General features: G+C 38.4%; 1 protein-coding gene across 1 annotated transcript in view; it reads right to left on the reverse strand.

The window, feature by feature from the left end:
* Positions 1-665: 665 nt before the first annotated feature.
* Positions 666-17817, reverse strand: part of FGF9 (fibroblast growth factor 9) — a 62697-nt gene continuing 45545 nt past the window's right edge. The window contains exons 2-3 of the mRNA XM_040340522.1: positions 14509-14612; positions 666-2786 (exon numbers count right to left, since the gene is read on the reverse strand). Coding sequence (XP_040196456.1) covers positions 2541-2786; positions 14509-14612 — 350 coding nt within the window. The 3' untranslated portion in view covers positions 666-2540. The remainder of the gene's footprint in view (positions 2787-14508; positions 14613-17817) is intronic.

Below are 17817 nucleotides of genomic sequence, written 5' to 3' on the forward strand. Positions count from 1 at the left end.
TCAGTTCTAAAAAAAAAAAAAAGAAGGAGCAAACAATGGACAGCAATGACAATGCCACATGTTGTATTTTTAGAGCCTCAACACTGTAGTCTAATTATTTTTAAGTTATAAAATTCCATTGTGTACTGGATACGGACTTCATTTATTACTTTTGGTGACAGAATAAAAAATAAAAAAAAGTACTTGATCAAATTAAAAAAGTGATGTTTTTACATATGCAATCATTTGATAATGTTCTAGCACTGAAAACACACACACACACACACACACACACACACACACAACACCTTTATCATTATCATGCCCTAGGTTTTAGTGTTTCTTCCCTTTTTCATTTTAGTTGATACAGCCAGAATGAGAAGTTGGTTGTGCCATTGACCACAAATTTGTACCTCGGTTTTGCAGAAAAAAAAAAAGGGAGGAAGATATAGCTTTGTGCCCAACTACACATTTCAGAACAATTTTAAATAAATATTTATTTCTATGCTTATTGCTTAAAAAAATATTACAATATGTTTTATTTCTTTTCAAAATGTACCACACATTTCAAACTTGCCTCTGAAGGGTCGAGAATTCGTGATGTGCAGACAATTTAAACAAAACAGAAAAAAAAAAAAAAAAAAAAAAAAAAAAGAAGATAAATAAGTATAATACTTTTCCCCTTGTCGTTATTCGTAAAGATTTATTAGGTTCATTTTGCAAGTTATTTGAAAAAATTAGGGTGCTAGTGTAGTATGACAGTTTACGCTGAAAGCATTTTTCATACACAGATGTTACATTGACCCCTAAGAAGGCTGCATTTTCTGAAAGATAAAGGAACATATTTTACGTACAAGAGTTATCCTGTGAACCTGTTTTTTCACCTTTATGTTCTCACCATTAAAAAAAAATAAAAAAATTATGTAATCTTAAACCAGAATATGGGACTATCTGCAGCTGCTCTATGACACCCATTAGTCCTCATATCCCTCGTATACAGCTGTGAAAAAGGCACCTACATTTTTATGTTAACCACACAGAGCATTTAGCTATGACAAGAATGTGTTTATATCGTGCTCTTTTGAATTCTTTTTTACAAAAAAAACACCATTTCATTTTATGGAACAGATTGTAAATTAAACAGATTATATATGCATATATTAAACCTTAGGTGCCTTTCAACAGGGAAAATCTGACCATGGTGGAGCATTATAAGCTACTACACAGTTTTATTTTTTGCAGCATAAAAATTGGAAGCCTGGATTTGTCAAAATTGGTTGATTAAGAATACGAGTTTGTTTGCGAAAGTGTATGATGAGCTATACATTTTTCAGGATGAGGTAGGTCTGCAAAGTAATACAAGCCACTTCATGCTGAAAAAAACAATAAAAAAAAAATATCCAGTCTTACAGGCGAGTTCCATACAGAAAATAAAAAGAAAAAAAAGTGGTTTTGTACAGTTCTAGCAGTCATTACAGTTTTATTTGGGGGCTTAAACCACAAAGTAACAGCAAGACTCATAAGGAGTTTATTGTGCAGCGCCAAAGCAGTGGATCGGACCCATTGCGGTGCCTCATGTTTTTGTATGGTTTACCTCGATATTCCACTGATTTAGAGCTGGATGTGGATTTGACTTTATGAAGTCCTATAAAATCATCATCTTTACTGGGATTTGAAAAAGTAAATGGGCACAGAATAGATTGTCACCTTGGGGGCCATACTTTTTTTCAAATTTTTTTTTCATACTTATAATCCATGCACCTTAATAAACTTGCATGAATTTACCACAGGTTCATAATGGCCTTTAACAGGTAATGCATACAGAGCCGAAAGCTTCGAAAATGCCTATGTGGCCTGTACATATTTCATTAAAAATAAACTCTATATAATAAATAAATATATAAAATAAATATAATGTTGCCTTTGGAATTTCTATAAATAAATTTAAGTTTTTTGTAGTGTATTTTTTTTTTCAACCTTTTGTTTCTTTTTTTTTCTTCCTTTTCTTTACGGAGAGGTCTTTGATTTATGCTCAGTGAGATGGCGCACCAATGAGCAATTAACTGAAAGTCATTTTTAAGTAAGACTGCACCCATCCATGCCTTAATAAATGAAGAGTACAACTTGAGCAGGCCTTCAGCCAAAAATCCTGATGAACCGAAGTATGGCAGCTACGCTGATATATGATGAATTAAAGGGTTATCAAAAATTTAAAAGCATGTCTATTTCCCAGCATGCATCAGGCCTCATTCCTCTTTGCCTTTGCTTCTATATATATGTATAATAATATTTTGCTCTTTGCCTTGTAATAAATCAAGCACGAGTGGGCACAGCCTTTCCTCCAGGAGGACAATCCGTTAAGTGCAGAACAGAATCAGCATGTTCCATCCAAGCCTCCATCATACATAATGCATGCGACAAAGTTTGGCAACAGTGCAGCTGATGTGATGACCCAGCTAACCAATAGAAACCCACCAGAGAAACCATTTGATTTAATATAGTGGTTACTTTTTTTTTTTTCTTTTTTTTTTTTAAGGGCTCGAGTGAAAGAACTGTCTTTGTCAACTTTGGCTTAAAATATCTCTATAAAGTTCAGGTACTTTTTCTGGGTCCACCGGTCTAGGTAAAAAATGTGTAAATTTCTGGTGCCGTTTAGTCCTATTGCCTTCTCTTGGAGTCCCATCTTTATTCAATGCTACATAGTATCGTCGTCCAGTGTCTGCGTGTTTATAGAGGTTCGATGAATACGTGTTGTACCAGTTTTCTTCAAATTGTTCTCGAAAAACACACTCCTGAGTCAATTTCTCCTGCAAGAGATACAGAAAATGATTTTTAATACTGAACTATAGGTTTAAATCATAGCAACATATATGCGAACATTGGTGACAAAAAGTGGACAGAGCACGGACCAAGGTAACACTGCCAGCATAAATACAAGACGAACATAGCTATGCATAAATCTGATATGCCTAAAATTTTCACGTACACGTGTCTAGTCTGCAAACAGTTAAAAATTCATTGATGAGCCAATTGATTCTTCAAAGATGAGACAAAATGGGCTGACTTGTCATATCGTTTGGCAAAAAAAGGTTGGTTTGGGTGCATCAATTATCTGAGCATCTCAAGATATTCAACATGCTTTTGCTCAAGTTTCAGCTATGTCATGAAATAAAGATTTATAAAATTTGTGAATTTGGCAGTTCACCGATCTCAGAGGCATAACCACTGGGACAGACCCTGGTGCTATATTTACTGGCTTTCACATGAAGGTCTTTTTTGTATGTACTGTATGTGTAGTCAAAACTTTATGTTCCCAAAAGCAGAGAATGGATATGACCCCCTATTAAAAAAAAAACACACACACACACACACACACACACACACACAGCTTTGGAAAAAAAAAAATAGGATAAAAAAAAATATAATAAAAAAAACTCAACACTACACTGGAATTAAAAATCAAAGATGCTATCCTTAGAGAATCGTTTCACCTCTAAGCAACTTGTATGTTTGTATTGAGGTTTCTCATTCTGGCAAATTGTTTCAAACTGTTCCAGTTTTGCATGTGTGTGCAGATATTTTATTTATGTATGAAGACGAAAACATCTTGTAACATTCTATTTCTGTACCTCTCACAGGCATGAGAACTACACATTCTCACTGTATTCCAAAATCAGACTTTTACAATTTTCATTGCAGCTTTTGAGTACATTGTTAGCACATTTGTAAAATAAATGCACTTCGATAAGAGTCAAGGCTTAAATCAGCCCTTAGAATTTTTTTTTTTGCATCTGATCTTCATCCGTCTTTGATACTTCTTTAAACAGCCCTTCTGTTAAACAACAATGGGTAAAATCAAAGAGGGTTAAAGCGGACCCAACTTCTGAAAATTATTTTAAAGTGCCTGCTACTTTTGGTGTGGCCCAGTGTGATTTTGCCTATTCAAAATTAGATTTTGAATAAGCTCGATGTGCACAAGAGCATCAGCTCTATGGGGACTCTCCCTCCCATTGGCTCTCACTGCTGTCAATCACATCCAATGAAGAGAGAGCGGGCAGAGCAGAGTCTCAGCTCCATATCAAAATTAACAAAGAGCAGCAGCTCAGGAGCATGCCTGCTTGGGTGCCCCATTGCAAGCTGCTGGCAATGGGGGCACTTGACAGGAGGGAGGAGACAGGAGTGCTGGCAAGGGACCCAAAATAAGGTTCAGTACTGCTCATTGCACAAAGCAAATAAGTATAACAGGTTTGTTTAAAAAAAAAAAAAAAAAAAACTATAAAAAACAAACCAGTTATACTTATCTGCACAGAGCAGTACTGACCCTTCATTCATACATACAAAAAAGATGTGGTATTTATGCATTACAGGAATTTAAATAGCACTGACAATTTACACAGCGCTTTACATTCACATCAGCTCCTACCCTCAGAGCCTACAATCCAAGGCCAATACTAGGGCCAATTTAGACCAGAGACAATCACCAGCACCAGCATATCTTTGGAGTGAGATAGAAAAACCAGAGTATCCAGAGTAAACCCACACAAGCACATGAAGAGCATTAGAACTGGCATTAGAAGAGCATTAGAAGTGGGGTTCCACCCGCTTTTTTTTTTTTTTTTTTTTTAAAGTCAGCAACTACAAACACTGTAGCTGCTGACTTTAAATAAGGACACTTACCTGTCCTACCCGCCCGCAATGTCACCTTCCCTAGAGTTTGATCCCTCGATGCTAGAAGCTCCTGGCACCTCCATCTTCAGTAAGGGAAATAGGCCGTTTCCTACTGTGCATGTGCGAGCTGCGCGGCTCTGTGTGAATGGTCCGGCTGCTCTCTGGGATACACACAGTTCCCAGAAGGCAGTGCGCCCCATTCACAGGAAGACACCGCAGGAGGACGGAGGAAGAAGACCCACTACGGCCGATGAAGAGGCAGATTACGGACTTCCGCATAGCAACCGCCATTTCTTGTAAGTGTAAAAAAAAAAAAAAAAAAGAAGGATTTTTGCAAAAAGTAATAAATTCAGTATGGAACTCCACTTTAATGTAGGTAGGTGTCATGGTTGGGATTTGACCAGACGACCCGAGGGCTTCTAGGCAGAAGTGCTAACTACTTAATTACTGTGCTGCATCATCCTGCCAGTAACACTTCCTGTTCTGGGGAGCAAGCCTTTACTTACAGTGCTCTATGGAGAAGCAGCATTGTCACCCCAAGACAGAAATATAGGAGAAGTGGTTCTGCAGTCCTATCCCCAGTGGCAGCTGGTCCATAAGGGGTGCCACCCATCCAAAGTTCCCAAAGTCAATTTGCCTATAAAGAAAGCTAATCCTAGAACAATTTATTTTTAAATAAATATGACTAAACATTTTTTAACATCTTAAAGTAAAAAAAAAAAAAAAAAAGTCAGTCAGATTACGATTTATTTAAAAATAAATCGTTCTATGTGTGTGCACTCACTGCACTGTGTGGGGTGCCGGACTAATGTGCTTCTATGAGGTCAATCACATTTTGACAATCATGTGATTAGAGCCTGGGGCTCTCATTGGCTAGTCTTAGGTTGTCTTCAGGGCGCAGAGCGCTGCACTCTGAAACCTCCCACTTTAGCCAATTAATATTCGCCATTGCGTTGCTTCCGGTTTCCGGACTATTGTCCCGGGCAATCAGGAGCTTGAAGAGACACGGAAACCACCAGGAATCAGGGGAGCCGTTATAGCCCAGCATCCCCTGGTGAGTGCGGACCTGGAGGGGTCCCCCCCCCCCACAAAATTTATAGCACCAACCATACATCCTGATAATATTGTATGAGATAGGACAGCAAACGACATAGGACAACACTGGATTTCTGGCAGGATCAACAATTTAACGGTTGAACAGACACAACCTTCTTTTAATACTTAACAGAGCAAATAAGAGTTAATTCTTAGTGGTTATATAGATTTTAAGCGTTTACTATCTATAAAAAAAAAAAAAAATCCAAAAGATCAAAATTAGAGGAGAGGCAATGAATATAATCAAGCCACCTAAAACATACAATATCCCAGTTCAGTGTCTGTATATAGTGGGTGGGCTCCTCAATGATCAGTGCTCGTACAGCGGTTCTAAAACATACTGATCAGTGGGCTATTTGAGACCTTTAATTATTTATCTGCTTGGATGGTAAAATGCATTATTTAATAATCACCAGAAAAATCTCTTAACTGGGAGTGACATGTACAGTGTGTGAAAGGCAAACAAAGCATCGTCTACCCTCCTAAGTCCCTTTTACAAGCAACAAAATAAACAAATGTTTTAGAAGAATTAAACATTATAAGATCCGATTCACAAAAAGGACCCTTTGAAAACATCCAGCTACTCCGCTTGTCCCACAAGACGATTTTCTGTGACCACGAATGGTTCACACAAGAAGAGTCACAGAGACTTGATTGGATAATCAAGCATTACATTCCACAACAGTAAAAGGGCTGAAAACTGGCAGATATTAACAATGTTCACAACCCTTACTTGAGTTAGAATGCCCACTGTTGGCACAAGGCGTCAACGCAATGCAAATCAAGCAGAACCTCCCCCCCACCTTACCCATCCATGCAAAATGGCCGACTGTTATTATTTACTATCTAGTCCTAGCCAATATATGAGCCAACACGTTTCTGGAGTCGATTCCCCCATGCTGGACGCCTGTTCACTTTGCAGAGAAACTTCCTTTTAGCTTAATGAATGTGGTGAATACTCACTTTGCAAAGAATACCCCCCCAAAAGTGTATTTACTTGCACGATTGGATGATGCAAGTCAGCAGAGCTTCACCTTATTCACTTAGCTTAGGGTAAATTCTCTTGCAAAGAAAAACTCGCTCTGCAAAGTGAACATCCCATTGCTGATGGCCTTCTGAAAAATCCTAGTTGCCTGGCTGTTTCTATTCAATGCTTTTCACATTATTCACATTAATATATAAATAATAACAGAGTAGGGAAGTATTAGAGTTTAAAAAGGTTTTTAATGGATTTCCTCCATGGGTAGATGCACCCCTCCATTTGTCTTTGTCACCGGTACAGAGCAAATGTGAAATCCAAAATCCTACGGTTGAGAAGAGGAGGTCAGGGGGAAACTTTTTAATGAAGACGTGACCCTGTGACCCCTGTCTAAGAAGGGAATGTCCTTCACATTGAAGAGATTCTCTTCTCTTTCCCTGTTGCATTTCTGGGACAGGAAGTGGAGGGAATTCTCCTCGATTCAACAAAGACAGCAAAAAATAACTGCCATTTTATAGACACTCCTCAAGCATGTTAATGCTTCATTTAACCTTCACAGATGGATATGTTTAGCATGCATTTTCTGTGTTTTTATGAAAGGTCACAAGAAAAAAGAAAAAAAAAAGGAGATAGAGATAGAGATGGAGATAGAGATACACACAAACAATTTTTGGTTTTGGATAGAGTAGGAAAAAAACGTACAATGTTTGAGATCATCCCTTCTATTTATGTATAAAGATCATGCCACTGTACTTGGTTCAATATATAAAAAAAATATAAATAAAGTTACATTATTTAATCATTGCTGTACTGGCCTCCCAAATCTGTCCTCAGGAAAAGATCTGAGGGAGGAGTTTCTAGTACTGTGCTGATGTATAAATCTGTTTCTGCACAGCACTGATTGTTGCCATGTTGGTCACATGACAAAGAAAGGCTTTCAAAGTGGAGAGAATTAAAATAGCAACAAAGTGTTTTGCACCTTCATACAAATCTACAGTTCAAGAAAATTTTGACTGACAAAAAAAAGCTTTCACTTTTTTTACACTGTAAAGCTATCTAGAGGAAGTTCTGCCAATTATAGGCTGTGTCACGCTCCTCCAGCCTGTGTTTATGGTTTGTATTTGCCGGTACTAACAGGGAGGTGAGGCCTGCATCAATCACTATCTGAAACTGGTACATGCTCAGTACATGTCAACAGCTGGTCTATACAATCTCAGGCTGCATTGGGGACACAGACCAAAGAGGGAGGGACAGTGAAAAGCTGGATCAACCAGGATTTATGAAGCCTACTGAAAACAAATTCTCTAGTGGAAGTGTATGAACACAATGTAATCTAGCATGTAGTGACAGTTTGACAATTTGGGTTTAAATGACACATTGGGGTTGATTTACTAAAGCTGGAGAGTGCAAAATCTGGTGCAGCTGTGCATGGTAGCCATTCAGCTTCTAGTACTTTTTTTGTCAAAGCTTGATTGAACAAGCTGAAGTTGGAAGCCGATTGGTTACTATGCACAGCTGCACCAGATTTTGCACTCTCCAGTTTCAGTAAATCAACTTCTGTCCGAAAATACTAGCTCTGCGCTAGCAATGCAACGTCCATGAGCTAAATCTACTGTTGACATTTAACTAGCATCTTCTGAGTTGTGGAGGTCTTTGGCATTCTTGATTGCCTGGCATGGGTTGATTTAACTCCCACACATGTGCACAGGAGATTATTTGTAGACACCGGATTTGTGTATACACAGCTTAGTGTAAGAAAATTGCAAGGCGGAAGGGCAAGAAGCCTTTACCGCAGAAGAGAAATATGTACCTTCAGTAATTAAAAGCCACAGTTCTTTTCAAGACCCCATATCAGGTTGTTTCTCTTTTTTTTTGCTGCCTGTCAGCAAGAGGAAAGCTCTCTGAAGTTGGGGTCTATCCCCTCTTATGCCCTGTACACACGATCAGAATTTCCGATGGGATAAAATCCGATGGAATTTTCCATCGGAATTCCGTTCAAGCTGTCTTGCATACACACGGTCAGACCAAATTCCGACCGTCCAAAAACGCGGTGACGTAAAACACTACGAGTTCAATGCTTCCGAGCATGCGTTGACTTGATTCTGGATTCTGCACATACGCATTTTCTTCTCCGTCAGAGTTCCACACAGATGATCAGATTCTATTTCTAAACTCCGGACGGAAATAAAGTCCGATGGGGCCCACACACGGAATCTCCGGCAGACTTTTTTCATCGGAAATTCCGATCGTGTGTACAAGGCATTAGACAGTTGTCAAATTTACCTGAAGCAGAAGCTCTCAATTTTGTTCATTGAGCTGCCAAATATAAAAAAAAACACATGCGCGCGCGCACACACACACACACACACACACACGCACCAAAAATTTGCATTGGTTCACCTTACCCATCAACACCAAAGCCTCTTTCCACTGAAATTTCCAGCTTGTGAAATGAGAAATTAAAAACTTGGAAATCAAGTTCTACAAAAATATAGCAGAAAATAAATCCTTTAAGTGAGATTATCTACAACTATTACTTCATATTGCCACTAGGCATTCTAAACAGGAAATATAAAAAAGACCAGGGGTTAATATCCATTTGAAGATTCTGGTGCATGCAAGGGTGGGAAAAGAAAAATGCATTTAGATTATATTTATATTGTGACAAATAGCACTTTGCTGGCCAACACAATGGAACATTTAATTTAATGTCCTGGGGCACAATATGGCTATTGTCCGATTTTGGAACAGTGAAGACATGCTTGAAATTTCTAGGCTCTTTACAAGACTAGAAATATTGACAATTGCCTAATGTCAAATGATTTACCAGCCTAGTGCTCTGTTGCTTTTGTTTGTCACCCTCTGTTTACATATTTGTATGCGACTTCTGGTTTTACGGTCCCTTGATTCTCGTTTTTAGGTTTAGAGAATAAGCTAGTTTGGTACACCGGATAAAGTACAGCACATCATTGAACTAATGGCTGCATGCATACCTACAAATGTTTATGAGAGTTTAACTTTTAAACTATATAGAGTTGGGACCACACAAAGCTTATATTTTCTGCCGAAATCCTGGCCCCGTATCTCACAAGTGCCCCTACGTTAGCCTCAGTGGGGTAGTTGGCAGAATAGAATTCTGTGCAGAGGCCAAACGCTAAAATAGTGTGCATTGGGGGGGGGGGGGGAACACACACACACACACACACACACACACACACACCAATGTTGGCTATTGTATTCTGACAGCTGTCAAAATGCCTAAACTGTGAATGTAGTTGTAACCGTTCAGCCAACAATTTTCAAATTGAAGAATGTCACATGAGAGGCTGGCTCCCTGTATGTCCAGGTTAAGGCTTGGCCTTTGAAGATTTTACTTTTTTCTCACATTGGGAAAAAACAAACACACACACACACACACACACTCTAAAAGGGAATGTCACACATTTTTAAACACTGCAGGAATAATTAAGGTTTGTCGCTATCTGTACGCATTTAATTTCTACTCTGCAATACAATTGGTAAACCTTAAACCATATTTGTAATTATAGCGAACAGATTCACTTTTCATTGATGCATGGGTGCTTAATGGAAAATGTAAAAGTTATTTTTTGGGCACACCTGGTTCAGTTGAGACCTTAGCCTGTCCAATGTACTGCAGTACAATGTACTGTGATAAAAAAATCTACAGTCTTTTTATTTCGCCCCCAATATACAAGTGAACAAGATCAGCTCAATGCATAAATTTGTATGTTAAGGTTTTGATTGCGATTGTTTCTATACTGTACACAAGGACAGCAGGCTCTGATTGTGGTCAACTTATTCAACAGGCAGACAACTGTGCAGATACTCTTTGCAACCTCCTTACAATGTCAAATGTGCAAAATGCACCTTATAACTAGAGACATAAAACAGCAGCACAATGAAATTTAGAGTTGTGCATTTAAATCAGTGGTCTCCAAACCGCAACCTGGGGGCACAATATCTCCCAATGACACCAATGAAGGGGCACCATTTATACCAATGATAACAATGGGGCACAATCTCGCCCACCAACACCAACGATAAAGCACAATTCTTCCCGCTGACATCAAAGATGGGGCATTGTTCTGCCCCACGACAGCAAGATCTTTTCTACTCCCAATGGCCACAGTCTGGCCCTCCTAAAGTCTGAGGGACACTAAACTGGCCCTTTGTTTAAAAAGTTTCGAGAGCCCTTATTTAAAAATCTAAGGAGGCACCATGCTTTAAATTTAAAAATATAAATGGATTCTTGGTAAAGGTTGATGGGCAGTGCATCGATTCCTGTGAAAAAATAATTTTCCCCAATGATGGGTTTTTTAAATTTAGTACTAATTGCATTTACATGCAACAAAAAAGAAAACGGTTCACCATTTATATGCCCATGTCCAATATAGGTTTTGTTTTATAGACCACATATACAATAAATTGCTAAATTTTCCCTAAAAGCGTTCTAAGGACTCTGAAACGCATCAGCTTGGTTTATGCAATAATATGTTTATGACAGTCCAAGTGATTTTTGTCCATATTGTGGCATATTATCCATATTGCTATGCATGTACATTTTTAAGTGTACATTTATTTTTCTCTTTTTTTTTATACCAATAAATACTGAACTTTTTACAATGCATAGGTTTGTACACTAAGCCCATAAAGTCACTTTTGTAGGGGGTGTTTTGCTCTTCTACAAAATGTAAGGGATGTGGGCCCAGTAAGCAGAACAACAAAACCACATTTTCATGTACAGGGTCAGAAGGGTGTACCATTGTATTATTTGTATTCACCTTAGACCTAAATCATCAAGGGACTTCTAGCTGGGCTATACAAGTGAAGTAACAATACCAAGTAAACTCACAAATGGCAGTGTGCAGATACCTGAGGTTTCACAAATCAAGTTTAATGGGTTTTACCCAGTACATATAATGTAGCTATTCCTATTTGTGTGCATACAGAAGAAAGAAAAAAAGGAAGAAGGTATCAGTGGGAGGAAATTGACCCATTCATGCCATCATTTCCTCATGATTACTTTCTACACGCATGTGTAAAGTGCTCTTTGTGGCAGGTAACACCTAAGTATTGTTCATTGTAACATTAAAGAGTTTTTCCACTGCAGTTCCATTCAACCAATATATAAAAAGGCAGATTTGCTAAGTGAATAAGATGTGTGAAAAATCACTGATCACTGTTCTTGGTTTGCATGTCCATAGCTTAGGATGTGCCAGTTTTCTGACAAAGCCATAGATGGGTGTGAAGTCGTCAAGCAGGATAGAGGCTGGCAGTTAGAATTATGGTGAGAAGCTTGTTCAGTGTTTATACTATCCTTGCAAGCCATGTTTAATGTAAAGCTTACCAGAGATCTTCAAGAATGGGCAGCCAGATATTAATGATTCTGTCTTTTGGGCCAATTTCTCCCCTTAATAGTATTCCAGTGAAATGAACAGCAATCAAAAAAGTTTTTTGAAGTTTCCCTAAACACTCATTCTGAACGGTCATATTTTTCCTCATTAGACTATGAATAATCACCTGATCCATGTAAAAAAGTTAAAGCCTAAACAAGGTAGCTACAGACATAAGTCCCATGTGTTTGATCACACGCTGCTTGATGTGCCAAAGTGCGAGACAAAGAGGATTTTTTTTTTCCCATTCATTTGGACTGTTTACACCGTTGCGCTACCACACATTGTGGAAAATACAAGCGCTTTTCAGTGCATCAATGGGTGTTTTTGGCCCCATAGACTACAATGGCAGAACACGAGAAAACGCACAAAAATGCATTAAAGATGCGCATCAATAATGAATGAAGATGGAAACGCAAAATGTGTGAACCTGGCCTCAGAGGATGTTTGCACAATCTGAGTATGTGTGTTTCAGGTGAAACTGATTATCCACAGGTCAATTTCAAAAGTTCCCTCCCTGAGGCTTCTCAGGATGAGATGCGATAGGTCATGAAGAACTTTCCCAGACAGTTGCTTTCTGCCCCTTCCTATGACAAAACTAGCACCCGAGTGATTCCCCCCACCCCGCCTGCTCCATAACCTGCAAGTCCACCCAATGCAAACATGCTTCTACAATGACCAGTCAAGAACAACTTACAGCAACCAGCTATTATCTGTTGGCACTTTAACACCATAAAAATCCATTATAGTATTTTTTGGTGGGGTCAATAAATCACTAGATTGAATTCACCAACTTGTATATCCTGGAATTCCTTCAAACCAGGGATTTAGATAATAGTCTACCCTAGGGTTCCACAATAGTCACACCAAGCTGTTAAGTCTCACCTTTTTCTACTCCACCAATACCCACTTGAAGCAGAGAATTGTGCCCTATATTTTAGGAAACATTTATACATACCAAAAATGATCAGAACAAATGTACAGGTTCTGAGGGTGAATGAAGCCTCAGAGTATCACCATTAAACATACAAATTCCATGTCTTATGGACTTCTACAGACCATATTCCAATATTTTAAGGGAAGACATTGCCTTTCGATTTTAGGCAATAACAGTAACATCACCAAACCATCCAATCAAAATAGAGAAAGTTGAGAGTATCTATCCATTGGCAAGTCAATCCAAGCAGATGCACTGTCCTTAGTGTATTGCAAGGAAAGCCATTCATCAGAGGGCACAGCAGAGAGTGCTAGGTTTGCAAATCTCTTTCTGCAATGCTGTGTGATCTCTCAATGTGTCCTCTGACAGATAGCTTCTGTCTGATGTGGATTGCTTAAAAGCTCTGTGTTGCCCTGTATGGAGCTGTCCATACTCACTTTGTTTTCAAAGCCCTTAGGTTACTTTATTATGCAATTTCTGCTTCCCCTTCTGACAAGGCCTTAAGCAGTCTCACCCTTAGGACATCTCCAAACACATGAATGAATATCAGTGTGAAAGGGTGGGGGGACACCAGCAGGGGGCTGACAGCTTTGATTTATGGTGGTCTCAATACAATACAGTGTATTCGTGTGCGTTTTAGTTCGTTCCGAGCACACATCTGACTTTTGTACATCTATCACACATTAACTTAGCCAGCCACGGTATCCTCACCAACTACCCCCTCCGATTTACCCATCATTTTCTTTTCAATCTGTCCCACATTTCCACAGTCTGTCCAGTTTTACAGTCATATTGAGGGAAAGTTCAAGGCTTGGGAACACAGCATTAAATAGAACCTTTAATCATCTGAGAAAATTGCCCAACTCAAATCTTCAGCCATAGCATACGCCACCTGCACAGTGTAATATGACCTTTTAGAAATATTCTACATATTACATATGTAGAAGTCGCAATCAAGTAACCAGTCTGTCCATATAAACCTCTGTGTCATTATATAAAATGTTTCACCCATCATACATAAAACCAAAACAAGCACACAGGACATAATAAACCAAATTTTCCCGCATTAGCTTCAAATGCTGATTTCTTAAAACACCCTCTCACTGAACAACAGTGACACACATTGGTTCCAGGTACAAAAATGTGATTATTCTGAGCCCATTATAATGTCAATGTTGTACGGGGACCCATGATGATGTATATGCTGAGGTCTACATTTTATAAAATGAGTGCAAATGTAACTAAAGCATTTTGAGCTTCTTCAGTAAAACAATACATAAGTATCATGACAATGTGTGATAACGCCTAGCAACCAACTGGATCCGTTTACTGTAGACCGATCAGATTGGCTGTTAAAGAATGAAAAGTTTCAGCATGTCCATGATGAAAATTGAACAGCACTGGTTAAACAAAATGGTGAAAATGTAAGAACTTACCGACCCATACAGTTCCCCTTTCTCATTCATCCCTAGGTAGAGTCCACTGTCGACACCTCGAATGCTGACCAGACCCACTGCTATACTAATAAATTCCAGAATTCCTAAAAGCATAAAAATGAAAGAAAAAATAAATAAAATTAGTAAATTTGCCGACATTAATTTAGCTACTGAATAATTTGACCGCAAGCTTTTTTGCAGTTCGTTAACTTATTAACCTACAATTTACCAGCTGCTGAGAAACTACAAGTTCCAGTTGGAAGGGCTCACTGGTTAACACATTGGGGCAACAGCATAAAAAAGTAGATTAAATTAAGCCTTCCAAAAAAACATATTTCGAGAGAGGTGGGGCCGGGTCAGGGCTCCTTGTCTGAATGGATACAATGAGCTCTGACTTGGCTCCAGTGCCCCCATATTAAGCTGCTGGCTATGGGGGCACTTGATAGGAGGGAGGGGTCAGGTGTAGCAAAGAGGGACCCAAGAAGAGGAGGATCCAGGCTGCTCTATGCAAATCCAACTGCACAGAGGAGGTAGGTATAACATGTTTGTTTATATTAAACAACTCACACATGAGCCTTTACACTAATTTATGTAACATACCTTAAAGCTGTATGCATGCATATATACGGAAGCGGGTAAATTTTATGTATTTTTTTTTTGCTTTTACAGCTAGCACGGTTTACACACAACAGCAGCATCACAATCTGATTCATTTTAGTTAAAAAAAAAAAAAAAAAAAAAAGCTTTCAGCAGTGTTTTTTTTTTTTTTAGCAGCAATAGGCCCACTTTGACTGGCAGATAGAAATTGACCAGTCATTTGCTGTGGCCGTCATTGTTCTTAATGCAAAACAGTCCTGCCTCTGACCAATGTCCATCAAGCTTTCATTAGGCCAAAGATGATACAGCAGTATAAAATTGTCCAGCAGCAGGACAGTTTAAAGGGTAACGCCACTTTTGTGGAAAGACAAAAAAATTTCGACACAAGTCATATATTTTAACTGAATGTTCTTAAAAACTACCTTTGCAAATCAGCAGCACTGTCATTTTCCTTAAAAATGTATACTTGATGCCAACTTGGAGGTGTTTTGCACATAGATGGTTAACAGAACATCCCCAAAAATGTAATTTCCTGCTCGTGCGATTGGTTTACCTTTTTTTTTTCTCCAGAAGTTTGCACCAAGATACAAGTCAGATTTTGGGAATACCTATACAAACAAAAAACATTTTGGGGGAGATGCCCCAAAGGGAAATCATGTCTAAAAAAGGGATACGTTTTTTTTTACTGGAACCCGGCAAGTGCAGCGGCTTGTAGACAATTCTAAAATCACTCCCATTCACATTGATTTGCACATTGACACAGACAGCCATTTATTTAGAACAAGAAGTAGGCATCTGCAACAAAGTTTGTTAAAATCCTTGCAATGTACATTTGATCCTAGAGGGGAAGGTTTCTCACCAAAAGGGAGTTGTTCCTAAGAATTGCAGGCCTAAAATATAAAACACAGAATTTCCATGCAAAATAATTATACCGCTTTTGGTACGCAATTCCAGACAGAATCATATTGCCAGGGATGTTAAATCAGGGATACCTGTCAAAATGTACTAGAAGTACAGTAGGGCCAGGGGTTTTACTATAAATGCCCAGTTTACAGTAGTACAAAACTGGCCAGCAGCAGGACAATTTTAATGAGCAAGGCTCAAATTTACTAGCAAAAAAGAGCACAGGCCAAGGATTTAATACATAAATGAAGATAATGCAGAGAATACAGCAGGACAGTTTTAATCAGGAAAAACAGGCCTAACTGCTGTATCCCCAACTTTTTTTTTTTTATCTAAAAATGATAGGAGGTTGAGGAAAATGTGAGGTGGTTTACAGGCACACAAATTTACACACACACACACACACACACACACACACACACACACACCTAGATCCATCTCAAAACAAATTAATACTGCCCCATAAAACAAAAGCCTAAAAACAAAAATCTATTAAAAAAAGGAGATTCTTACAGCACGAAAAAAGTTTCACTTTATGGGATGTCTCTCTTTTCACTAGAGCAATTATTTAGAATACATTTATCTTTGAATGTTATTTAAAATAATTGTTTCGGTAACTGAAATTTTTAAATGACGGTTTAGCGGTCTTCGAGAAAAGAGAGAAGGACTCGTCTTCCTGGCCACTGCGCTCATCACTCATTGTTACCAAGTCAAGCCTTTCCCTCCTTATCCTCAGCTCCATCATTGGTGTCATAAAACCGTTTCCTCAGACCACTCAAGTTTGGCAGGTATTTTTGTAAAGGTTCTACCTAGTTTCTTTTTAAAACACCAGGATGAAGATTACATGCACCATAGCGCTGGTAAACTTCATCCCACCTTTTTCCTTTTTTGTAAGAGAGAAGGTGAAGAAATATTGAAAAAACCTGATGCTTTTCAGCTGATGCAGCATTCTTTACCAGATTTCAGTAGGCATAGCATTCAAAAAAATGTAAGGTAAACATCTCAATGATATGCCCCACATTTACATTTTACTTTGTTACAATTTCAAGCAACCTCTACATTCACAATTCAAAATACTGCCACACCACAGAATCAGAGTCATTTATTAACTTAAAAGTACAGAAACCCCCCCCCCCCCCCCCCACACACACACACACACACACTCAAGAAAAATAGATTACAGGGCCACCAAATATTGGAGGTGTGTGTGTATGTGTATGTGTATGTGTATGTGTATGTGTATGTGTATGTGTATGTGTATGTGTATGTGTATGTGTATGTGTATATATATATATATATATATATATATATATATATATATATATATATATATATATATATATATATATATATATATATATATATATATTTTAGAATAAGGATATTGTCTAGTGTCAGGCTGGCTTAACTTGTATGAGCTGCAGTATGGCGCAATACAGAGTTCATTTACCAACGTTGACCCCACCACACTCCTATGCATAGATGTAAACCACTGGAGCATCGTAGGGCAGCGTGTTGCAAAAACAAAAATGGCGATATGATCCCATTTAAGCTCAACCAATAGTTGCCAGTGTATTAGAAGCCATCTGTCTGCGTGGGTGCAGACAAATACCCTTTGTGACCCCTTTGACACCACCCCCCCCCCCCCTTTTAAAAAAAGGCAATGATGCTGAACCACATGCACAAAAATAAAAACGTAGAACAAAAAGTAATTCACATTTAAAAATACATATGCGTTTGTGTCCTGGGAAGAGATTTAGAACATTTCAGCAATATTTCAATTGCCAAGCATCACTCAGTTATCACTTA

This window comes from Rana temporaria, chromosome 2, assembly GCF_905171775.1.
Source record: "Rana temporaria chromosome 2, aRanTem1.1, whole genome shotgun sequence".
Taxonomy (NCBI): Eukaryota; Metazoa; Chordata; class Amphibia; order Anura; family Ranidae; genus Rana; species Rana temporaria.